This window comes from Euleptes europaea, chromosome 2, assembly GCF_029931775.1.
Source record: "Euleptes europaea isolate rEulEur1 chromosome 2, rEulEur1.hap1, whole genome shotgun sequence".
Classification (NCBI taxonomy): Eukaryota; Metazoa; Chordata; class Lepidosauria; order Squamata; family Sphaerodactylidae; genus Euleptes; species Euleptes europaea.
The window spans coordinates 82,454,291-82,465,765 of record NC_079313.1 but is presented as its reverse complement, the minus strand read 5'-3'; the positions used below and the strand labels follow the sequence as shown (position 1 = coordinate 82,465,765).

The window sequence follows — 11,475 nt, the reverse complement described above, 5'->3', positions numbered from 1 at the left end:
TATAAATAGTCCATGATAAAGGGTTTGTAAAAAGATGCTGGAACTGACCGAGATGGCGAAGCTTACAGCTTTGATAAATCAGAATGATAATGTACAATTTTGGGGGGAATGGGAGGCTTGGAGAATGTACTGTGAAAGTTATTTTTTAACGGGACCATTTAAAGGTTACTCTTTGATCTAATCCCTTATTCATACTTTCTATTAATTTTTATGTTAGGTATTGATGTAATAACGCCGTGACGACAAGAACAGGTCAATTGAAATAATATTGGGATTAGTCCCGTTAGCCAAAGTGTAGACAATTTAATTTTAGATGGAAGAGGGTGAGGGGGAAGTCTTTGGATTGTTAAACTAGAAATATTACCTGTTTTTTCTTTGGTTCTTGTAGGTTATCCGGGCTGTGTAACCGTGGTCTTACACAGACCACGGTTACACAGACCACAGACTTACGGTCACACAGCCCGGATAACCTACAAGAACCAATGAACTCTGACCGTGAAAGCCTTCGACAATATTTTGTTTTTTCTTTCTTTCTATTGTTACTAGTATGTTGTTTCTGTTGATATATTAAATGAAGGGGGGAAAAATATTGATCAAGGACTTGTGCCCCCTGCAAGGTGACAGAAATCCTAGAACTTGCTCAGGCTCAAGGGTGCCCCCCGGAGACTGGATCCCGAGAGATGCCATGAGAATGAGCTTTTCCCTTCCATTCCCCGCGGACCCGTCCTGGCAGACCCGTCCTTTGCAATGAAGCCCCGGGCAGGGCCTGGAGGCTCCCCTTGGGGCAGAAGAAGCCCCCGCCCGCTCCGCAGCCCCTTCTCTCCCTCCCCACCCGCGCGCCCCGCCTCCTCTTCCCCGGACCGGCCGCCCCGCCCCCTGCGCCGGCTGGTCGGCGGCTCGCGCGCAGCCGGCGCGCTCCAGCCCCAGCGCCGCTCCAGCCGCGGGGCGGACGGGGTGGTGAGGCGAGGCGCAGCCGGCGCGCTCCAGCCCCAGCCCAGCCCCAGCCGCGCCTCGGCCCTGTCCCCGCGGGGCTCCATGGTGGTTGAGAGGCAGCGCTCGGCTTGGGGAGGAGGAGGAGGAGGAGGAGAAGGAGGAAGGCGAGGGCATGGCCGTCCCGGGGGACAGCTGCAGCGTCAAGGTGGCAGTGAGGTGAGGGGGGGGGGCGTCTCTCCCGCCGGGGAACGGGCTCGGGGGGCAGACAAAGCGCCGCTTCCCCCCCTCCGCCCCCCCCCACCGGTGCCTTCCAGGGCGGCCCATTCATTGCCCGGCTCGGGCTGGGCCCCTGCCACGGGGGCGCGCGGGTGCCTTGGAGGCGGGGGCAGGGGCGCGTGGCGGCCGCCCGCAGGGGCGGAGGGGGGCTCGCGGGTGCAGCCCCCCCCTCCGGATCGCGCCTCTTTGTCTCGGCTGCCCTCAGGGTCCCGCAGAGTGGGGCTCCGCTTCTCAGGGGCTGGACTCCCCCCCCCCTTCCCTGTCTGTCTGTGCATGTGATAGCTCCATCGACGTTTCGGTCCTCGCAGACCAACCCCCACCCCCACCCCCTTCTTGCCCTCCTGGTGTGTCCCTTGCGATGGAAAGCCCTTCTTGCCAAGCCCCTGCTGGCCTATTCCTTTCTACGCGAGGCAGTTTTGCTGCTCTGCCCTTAAGTCTACATGCAAGTGGAGGGGTATTGGTATTTGTCTTTTGAAGAGATGCGGGCTGCCCCTCCTTCCCCCCCCCCTGAATCTAGCTGCAGCTGAAGCAAGAGAAACAAGGAAATCCTGCATATCATACATTCGCAGTGCGTTTTGCTGCCTTTTCCTCTCCGTCGTGTTGGTGCGTGCATGCGCCCTCTCTCCCCGTTATTGATATTTCTGATAAGCCCGTCACTGTCAGGTTTCCGTATGGGCTGGTGGCCTTTTATCTCCCTCCAACAGAAATCTGTTTTCCTTGGCCCTCGGTTCATTTTTCCGACACCAGTGTTTGTGCTCCAATCCGGCCGGCGCAGGTGCCTGGTGCTGTCCTTTGAATATGATTATCCCTTCGCTTAGGGTGGGGCTAGGGCTGAGTCTCTATGCGGTGCCTTCTGTGAATGGCGGTGCCGCTTCGCACCCACAGAAGCACTCTTCTCGGTCCCCCCTCACCAAATGCAATCGCTTCCTGGCCATTTTGTGCGTGTGCAAGCCATGGCAAGTGCAAATGGTTCGCAGGCACATCGCTTCCTTTTCTGTTCACCTGAAGCCAGGCGACTGCTCCCCGTTGCAGGGGGAGGGTTGCGTTAATGCAGAGGCACACAGTCAGAGGTTTCTTTGTATTGACTCTTGTCATTGAGGATTCCAGATGTGCGTGTTTTGAATGATCGGTGTTAAGATTCTGGAAACGGCATCCCATGGCAACCACCATGAGCACAGGCCTATGAACTGTATTTTGGGGTAGGATGAAGAAAGAGTTGGCTTTGTTTCAGGGGCAGCCTTGGAATTTCAGCGCAGTCTGCCATCCTGGAAGGCTAAGTAGTTGGCTGAATTGGAGTTGGGAGGGTGGGGAAAGGCTTTGTCCAAAGCCCTGATACCAGGCTGAGACTGGGGACTGCCGTTTTGGCAGCACTACGTTGCCACTGCCCGGGAGAGAAGCACACACTTTGCACAACATGCACAACAGCAGTAGCAGCCATGCTGAAGGCACCGCTGTGCAGGACGGCATCACTTGAAGCACAGTATCTTTGTATCGTTGTTCATTTTTATCCAGGAAGAATACTGGAGCAATTTGCCAAGCCTGGGATGTGCGGTCTGGTATTGTTGCTCCTTGGTTAGCATGGCGTCACTAGCACACATGTAATCTTTTTTTTCAAGGAAAAAAAAAAAGAAGCCTCTGGCTGTGTGGCCACTAGTGCTTTCCGTCTACCCGGGTCTCAGCAAAGTGAGATAATCCATTGGCCTGAAGGTTGTGAAAACAGGGTGGTTTTCCTGTCTCTCTTTCCTGGCTTGTGCATTCTCCACCCTGGCTGTTTCATTTTAGATTGGCTTTCTGGGAGGCCCCAAAGAAACGAAAGGTAGAATTGAAAGAGGTAGAATTCTGTCATGACTTTAAAAACAGGAGTCTTCTTTGAAGCTCTAGGATATTTCATGCCAGTTAGGAATGAGGGAGGCAGCTCTCCCCTTGTGCAGATGCACTCTGTATGTGCATAACATAATTAGATGAAAAACTGAGCAAGCCTCCAGTCCCCCAATCCTGGTGTTGAATGATGACCCTTCCTTTCCCTTCTTAGACTAAAAGGCATAAGCAGCCCAGAGAGTGGTCTTAGATATGATGTTGGAGTTAGAACAAGGTAGGAGATTATCTTAACAGAATAGGTGTTACCCTACCTAAACTCTATGCTGTCAATATAGCATGTCCAAATTTACATCATGCAAGAACAGAATTTGGTATCTGGTGCAGGGAATTCACCTCCTGAGAATCTCAGCTTTCAATAAACTAAGTATCTTGACCTTATGAAGATAAGCTTAAACATACCTTGTGAAATCTCAGAAGCCAAGGGGACAGAGTAGGATACCAGAAGACGGGGGGTGGGTGGGTAGAGAGTCTGTTCTGTGTAGCTTCTTGGATAGCTCCCACAGGAAGGATTGTACACTATGCAGATATATGTAAATCTGTTAAATGTGCTTAATTCTGACAGAATAGGAGCACAGATTCTGCCCCCCCCCGGGTGGGGTATATTGCAAACTCTGCCAAATCCTGTATTTTGAGCATATGGTCTATTGTGAACAGCAGCTAAGGTAAAATAAGAGAGGGATTGAACTGAGGTGAGGATGTCAATCAAAGAGGGGATGTAGTTGTGAATTTCCTGCATTGTGCAGGGGGTTGGACTAGATGACCCTGGTGGTCCCTTCCAACTCTATGATTCTAGGTTTGAGAATTGTGACAGGAGAACCAGAGGGTGGGTCTGTGTGTGGTTTGACTGACAGCCTCAGCCCATTCTTTCTTGTTTTCCCTTTGCACATCTGGTATTTAAAAATGCACCTCATATAAGATGGTTATTAGAACACTAGTACACTAATACCAGAGTAAACTGTCTGAGATCAGTAGAAGCTTCTTTTTCTATCCTGTTGGCCGCATTAGAATCTAAAGAGAGTGGCAGAGTAATGGGAATATGTTTATTTTAAAATCAGCTAGGGCTGAAATACACGTCTGCATCTTGCATTTCTATCAACTTCTCCCCCTCAAAGGAAGACCTAGGTCTGAATCTCCCAACAATGCATTGGATATGTAGATAAGATGGGCTGTCCAAAGAGCTAAAAGCAGACACATTTCATGTGGGGGGAGGGAGTTCATTCTTTTTTACTTCTGTAATAGGAAATGTGAAAGGGCAGAATGACTCAGAACATGTTCTGGGGATTAGAAATCTTGTGTACCCATGAACACATGAAGCTGCCTTCTACTGAATCAGACCCTTGGTCCATCAAAGTCAGCATTGCCTACTCAGCCTGGCAGCGGCTCTCCAGGGTCTCGGGCAGAGGTCTTTCACATCACCTAGTTGCCTAGTCCCTTTAACTGGAGATGCCGGGGATTGAACCTGGGACCTTCTGCATGTCAAGCAGATGCTCTGCCACTGAGCTACGACCCTTTCCCTGTATTTGCAACAGACCTGAACCATGTTCTGGGGCCATTTTCCAGTGGAGCTTTGGGTTCTTAGATGCCTCTCTCCTCTCTTACTGCATGGAGAAAGTAATAAGTGAATTAGAGATTTCCCTTATCCAGGGATTTGTTCATCCTCCCTTTCAATCATGATTTTAGTCCTTTGTTTTATTGAATTTTTTATGCCACCACTCCAGAGTCCTATTCAAGGCAACTTACAAATAAAATAATTGTAAATAATCAATATCAATAATCAAAACAATGTGTTGACAACAAGCCAGGGACATACAAACAGCACAAAAATTTCCATAAAGCATACCTCAGACGAGAAGTAGACCATAAATAACTAAAACATTAAAACATTTGATTAAAATCTTGAGTAAAAAGGTGTGTGGCACCTAGAAGATAGTATGATAGGTGCCAGGTGTGCCTCAAGGGACAGGGCATTCCAAAGGTGAGCTGCCACCACAGAAAAAGCTCTGTCGTTGCCACCCTCCTAACCCTTGAAGGCAGGGGCACATAGAGCAGGGCTTGGGAGGCAGATCTTAATTGGTGGGAGGAGACAGCCCTTCAGCTGCCCTGCCTCCAAGCAGTGTAGGACCTTTAAGGTAAGAACTAGCACTTTGAATTGTGCTCAAAAATAAATGGGTAGACAATGAAGATCTTTCAGCAAATCTTTTTTTCGCTTTACTGCACTTCGTAGATATTGCATTTTCAAGCAAGTGTATTGGTGCCATTTTTCCAACAGCATGTGCTCACTCCATGTCTCTGTGTCACATTTTGGTAATTTTTGCAATATTTCAAACTTTTTCATTATTATTACGGTGCATTGTTTTTTTAGACATAATGCTATCGCACACTTACTAGACTACAGTATTGTGTAAACATTACTTTTATATGCACTGGAAACCAAAAAATTCATGTGACTCGGTTTATTGCAATATTCGCTTTATTGCGGTGGTCTGGAACCAAACCAGCAATATCTCTGAGGTATGCTTGTACTGAATTTTATTTAATGACTGTTATTCCAATTCATGAGGCTGGTCAGGTGCCCTTTAGAAATTATAGCCATGTTATAGGAGCCACTTTCCCCTGAGTTCCCTGCTCTGCTTTAACATTTAAAAGCCTGCCACCAACTCTGCTGTTATTTTGCTGGACCATGTTGGCAGGGCCAATCATGCATGTGCTTACAGCTCAGTAGGTACCCAGCCAGTATCTGGGGTGACAAGTCCATTGAAAGTAGCTTATAAGCCATTGATGGAACATATAAAGAAGAAGAGTTGGTTTTTATACCCCAATTTTCTCTACCTTTAAGGAGTCTCCAACCAGCTTACAATCACCTTCCCTTCCTCTCCCCACAACAGACACCTTGTGAGGTAGATGGGGCTAAGAGAGTTCAGAGAGAATGGTGACTAGCCCAAGGTTACCAGCTGGCTTCATGTGGAGGAGTGGGGAATCAAACCCAGTTCTCCAGGTTAGAGTCCACCGCTCTTAACCACTGCACCCCACTGGAAATGCAGTGCATTCTGTCAGTACCATCTTAAGCAGAATTATACCCTTCAAAGACCATTGAAATCAGTGGGCTTAGTTGTGTGTAACTTTACTTAGGATGCCACTGTCTATTGCCGCTTGATTCTCTGACTTATTGGGAGCACCTGCTAACTTGATTTAATCAATGAATTTAATCAACATATTTCTTATCATCCCAAGGTCATTAAGGAAAATGCTGAATAAAAATAGGCCTCGGGATTGGTCACGGAGGCCTGCTATCTGATAACTTAATTCCAGTTTGAACTTTATTTGCCTGTTGTTGTTCTTTTAAAATGTTCTCCAGTTCTCAGTATCAGGGTGGTATAGTAGTTAGAGGGTCAGACTACTACGGGTGAGATGTGGATTCAAATCCCCATTCAGAATGGGTGACCTTGGGCTAAACATTCTCTCTCAGCCTAACCTATCTCACAGGGTTATTGTTGTGAGGATAAAATACAGGAGGGGAGAGTTGGAACGGTGTGATAAAAATGTACTAGATAGATTTCTCTGTAGCTAGTTCCTTCTCAATTTTACTGTCCATGGCGCTTTGATTCATAATTGCCTATATGGTACTGTATCAAATAGTTTATTGCGTTTCCCATGCCCTGAAAACCAATAATCTTTTCAAAAACAGATGTCAGATTAGTCACAAGGCAGAACAACGTGCAGCCCCATCCCCGGGGTGGGTGGGGAGGCTATACACTGCTCACCATTCATTTATTGTGCACTCTGCCAAGTGATTGATAAGTACCATCTTTTCCATTTCTTTTAGCCTGCAACCATGTGTTGTGCATGCCTGGTCTGCTACGAGTTTGCCTTCCCTCCCACGTGCTTCTTTTCCCACATCTGTAATTATCCTTTTAACATTTGTTCTGCTGCTTTTTAGCCTGTCAATGCAATTATACTTAGTTTAAGCAGAGCGTGTCATGCAAGCAGAAGACATGGCTGTTAATCTACAAAACAGACAGTAAAAGAGGATAGTGCTGATCATTGACTATAATTCGATGTCACTACATACCTTTAAGCCAGATGTCTGAGGGCTTTCATTGCAATATTTGTATGGGGTTCAGCATCTTTTTCTCCCTCTATCTGCTTACAGATAGAAAGGCTTGTCTGTTACCCCACCATCCGACATGTTTATTCAGATGTCTGTCTAACCCTTTTCACATGATAACATTAAAAAAACAACAACTTGGTTTTCAGGTTATAATGGCAACTTTCAGGCACACACAGAGATCTCTTTTAGAAAACCTAAGTCTTCTAACCTAGAAAGAATCTAGGTATTTCTTCCTCGGTGTGTTGATTTTGTAAGTGCAACAATAAGAAACATTTGAAAAGAACTCCCCCCCACATATCATTCTAAGTGTTATTTGTTCTTGTTGACTACAGAAATGGTGATTTTATGTATAGCCTAGTTCCTAAGGAGGTCAACGTACTACAGGGTAGGACACTTAAAGCCAAAGAACTGAGCAGATGTTAAAGGAAAGGGCTGGTTTTAACTTTCTCCCTTCCTACTGCTGTAGCGAGTATTTTAAAAGAAAAAGGTGACCATTCATACCCAGATCCATGCTTTACAAGCATATATGTGTGTTTTGTAACCATCAGACAGTGGGGCCCAGAGATGTAAGCGTTAGCAGATAAACTATTGGTTGATGAAATTTCCAGGCTACAATCAAGACTGCAGCAAGAAGAAGGGTTACAAGACCTTGGCTAGACTCAAAATCACATTTATATAGGCCCTGAATGGCCTCGAAAGCTGATTTTCTTAAATTCATTTGCACATGCTTAATTCAGTTTTAAGCCTTTCTAATGTCAGCTCCAGACCAAACTCGGGCACTGCAGGGCAATTTCTGATTATACTTAATGTCCGCACAGCATTAAGTCTGATGTTAATTTAACTCCGTTCAGCTTTGAAGGTGGAAATAATTTTAAAGTACCAAAAACTCAGACTCTGTCTGCTGTCAAAGTGGCTTTGCGAGAGATAAACTGATTACAGGACTTTGTGGGTTTCCTGCTTGCTTGTGTTTTGAGCAAGCAGGCTCTGCCTACTTTAGATGAGAAACGACCCACACCCAGTGTTGCATGTTCTGTGGCTTCAGCTGCTGGTTCCCCCAAGGGTGCTATTCCCTTGTGGGTGGACAGTGTCTCTACAAGCACTTCTGTCTCCCATGGTGGGTCGGTTGTGCAGGACCACTGAGCTACCTGTAAAATTGGGCCAGAGTCCGTACATTCAGTCATAGGAGGTGAAGCCAGGCTGGGGCTGCTCTGCTAGGACAATAGGTGCAGCGTAACACCATTGCATGATTGTTTGAGAATCAAAGTTTGGTTTTTATTAATCTAGTTCAGAACAACCAGGCAGAAGGATGATTGACTAATCCAGGCTATCATGTGAGAACTCGTATCAAACTGCCAATGAAGTGCATTTTCAAGAAAGCATAACTTAAAAACTTAAGTTGGCCTTCAATGAGCGTTTCCTGTAGTGTCTGAGAGCTTGTAAGTACTGAGAAGGGGCCAGGAAGTGGAGCTTGTGAAACTGGGGAAGGAAGTAGATTTCAAGTTTATTTAAACCCCTCCAGTTTCCAGACCTCAGCCACTTTTGTAAACATTCTTGCTGAAACTTGGCAAGACTTCTACTGCTGGGAATCCCTCCTCGATGTGGCTAGTGGCTTCTCCTCATGGGAGTGGGGTGGGGATGGACTGGCAAATCGTTTACTTTCATCTTGAGCTGATCTTGTTGAAGGAACTGGTCTTGAATGACAATTTCCAGTGGCAGTTTGGCTGGGCGTTAAGTTGATGGGTGGATGAGTCATATAAAGGAACCAGAGTTCACCCACAGTGTAGCACCCTGCCCCCATGCCACTAGTCTTTATTCTGATGTCATACAAAAAACAGGAAGACATTGTAGGATAATTTTGGCAGGTATATTTTTTGGGGGGGAGGGGAGATTAGTTTTTGGAGCATCTCTTTAGAGCTGGAAAAATTATGATTTTTCAATAGAGGTGGCCTTTGTTTCACAGGATAAGAGCTGTTGCTGTCCAGCAATAGGGATGTAAAAGTCCCGAAAGGCGAGGGGAGATTCAGTTTTTCCCCAAGTTCTTTCTCCCAGTTTTTCTGATGGAAATTTGGAAGAGCACTGAAACTCCTATGAAATATTTTGTCTTTTGGAATGGGCGCTCTTCTTTTTAAGACAAGGTTTTACTCGCTCAAAACAGCAAGTGGGGACTTGCAAGGGGCATTTAATTTTCCACTATATTCCCCTCTATTTCTCTCCCTCAACTTCTCCCTGGGCAAGAGTCTGGCAGGGTTGCCTGGCAGGCTGCACAGTGGCTGTTAAAGCATTAAAATAAGTTTAGGTTTGACAGGAAAGTAAGTATTGCATATTTTAGTTTCCTCAGCACTTCTAGTTCCCCCCTCCCCCCCAAAAAAGAAAAAGAAACCCTTATTTCTCATGGCTTCAGAATTACCAGAAATGTGAACTTCTAATCCAGTATCCTAGATTGTTCTAGGTCAGAAAATTGTAAAGAGAACCAGTAGCAGGAAGCACTTAGTGTGACTTAAACTGGAATATACTCTTGATTGATATCCCTTTTGTGTTCTATCCTGCATTAACAGCATTCATGCATGGCATAAATATTTCACATTAAGTATTTGTGAAAATGCCCTCAGAACTGGAACTGAGCAAGAATAAGGCAAAAGTAAACAGAGGAATCAGATTGGTGCTAAGAAGTTAGCAGTCATTGTACTGAACAAACTGCCCTCATCTAGTAGTTTCCAATAAAAGTCGAGTTGGACCCTGCCAATGCATATGGATGGTATGAGTAAGGTTGCTGGATGCGTGAGGGCCAGGAATTCCTCGTGCCTTGAACGACCATCTGGGACCCACTTTGATACAATTACATCATTGCATTATTACAGTGACCCAGCAGCCTTGAAGAAGGCATATCGTGTGAAGGGGAGGTGTCTCCCTTACTTGTCAATGTTACAGCCATGGTGTGGGGACTGTTTTTCCCCTGCCTTTTTTCTGTGGGGATGATGTTGTAGCACTTGAAAGTCCAACACCATGTGGGTGGGGGCAGTTGCTCAAATCCTTCACATGCAATTGTTACCAGGCCAGGATTAGAAATACTAATTGGGAGAGAAGAAGTTATTGGTCCAGCTCACATAACAGCAGGCTTTTAAAGGTTACTGCAGTGAGATGGGATGTAGCCATAGAAAAATGGCTCCCCCATCATTGCTATAGCTAATGATGCAGGAATAGGGTTGCCAACCTCTGGGTGGTGGCTGGAGATCTCTCACTATTACAACTGATCCCCAGGTGACAGAGTTCAGTTCCCCTGGAGAAAATGGCCACTTTGGCAATTGGACTCCATGGCATTGAAGACCCTCCCCTCTCCAAACCCTGCTCTCCTCAGGCTCCACCCCCAAAATGTCCAGGTATTTCTCAACCTGGAGCTGGCATCCCCATGCAGTAATGATGGCATGCCTGGACAGCAAAGTCCAATGTTGTAGTTTCTGGAGATGAATCAGCTTTTCTTTGCTTTAGATAGCTTATTACTCCCTTGGCCACAAAGCTGTAGGTTGTAATCCCCAAAGCTCAGTAGGCCCTGCCAAGGAGGTAGTGCTGTCTAATATTTATCCCCCAGGAATGGACTTAAATGCTGCTGTTAGCTCATTATTGGCACAAATGAGGCCTTTCTATGCTTCTGGAAGGGGTGATTTATGTTCATTTGACCCCACTGACTCTTTTCAGTGCAAGAAAGACACAGTAAAAGCTGGCACAAGACATACTATGAGAGCAATCCTAAACAGGTCTACTCAGAATCCTACTCATATCTACTCAGTAAGGCTTAGTCCCAGGAAAGTGTTCTTATGATTGTGCTGTAACTGTAAGACACTTCCATGCACTAATAAACACAAGCCTGTGTGTTTCCAAAGGGAAGGATAGAATTAGCATTTGGACTGCCACTAATGATAGGTATATAGGAGGAAAATAGATCTGAGGACCAATTTGCACATTACATTACTGGGTCTCCTGACATTTTCTTTTATATTAAAAAGTAGCAGCAGGGAGTCTGTGATTTAGATTAGAGCTGTGGCTCTGTAGTATTCCCCCAACAGCAATCACTTTCTCAGAGTTGGTATTAGCCCCTGTATGGAAAAAATACAGGTATCCGTATTGTCCCTGGCTCCCCCCCCCCACTACCACCACAGCTAATTGCTCCTGAGGTACCATTCCCATTTCTCCTGGGGAATGGCATGGAGGAAAGGTTTAAGCTCCCCTGTTTTCATGTGTCGTGGCCTGATCTAAGTCAGGGGCTCTCCACAGCTGCTTTTTAA

General features: G+C 46.2%; 1 protein-coding gene across 3 annotated transcripts in view; it reads left to right on the top strand.

Moving 5' to 3' along the window:
* The first annotated feature begins 1,077 nt into the window (after positions 1-1,077).
* KIF21B (kinesin family member 21B) overlaps positions 1,078-11,475 on the top strand; it is an 80,825-nt gene continuing 70,427 nt past the window's right edge. For all 3 annotated transcript variants that reach the window (XM_056844304.1, XM_056844303.1, XM_056844302.1), the window contains exon 1: positions 1,078-1,149. In XM_056844304.1, the coding sequence (XP_056700282.1) occupies positions 1,106-1,149 (44 nt within the window). In that variant the 5' untranslated portion in view covers positions 1,078-1,105. The remainder of the gene's footprint in view (positions 1,150-11,475) is intronic.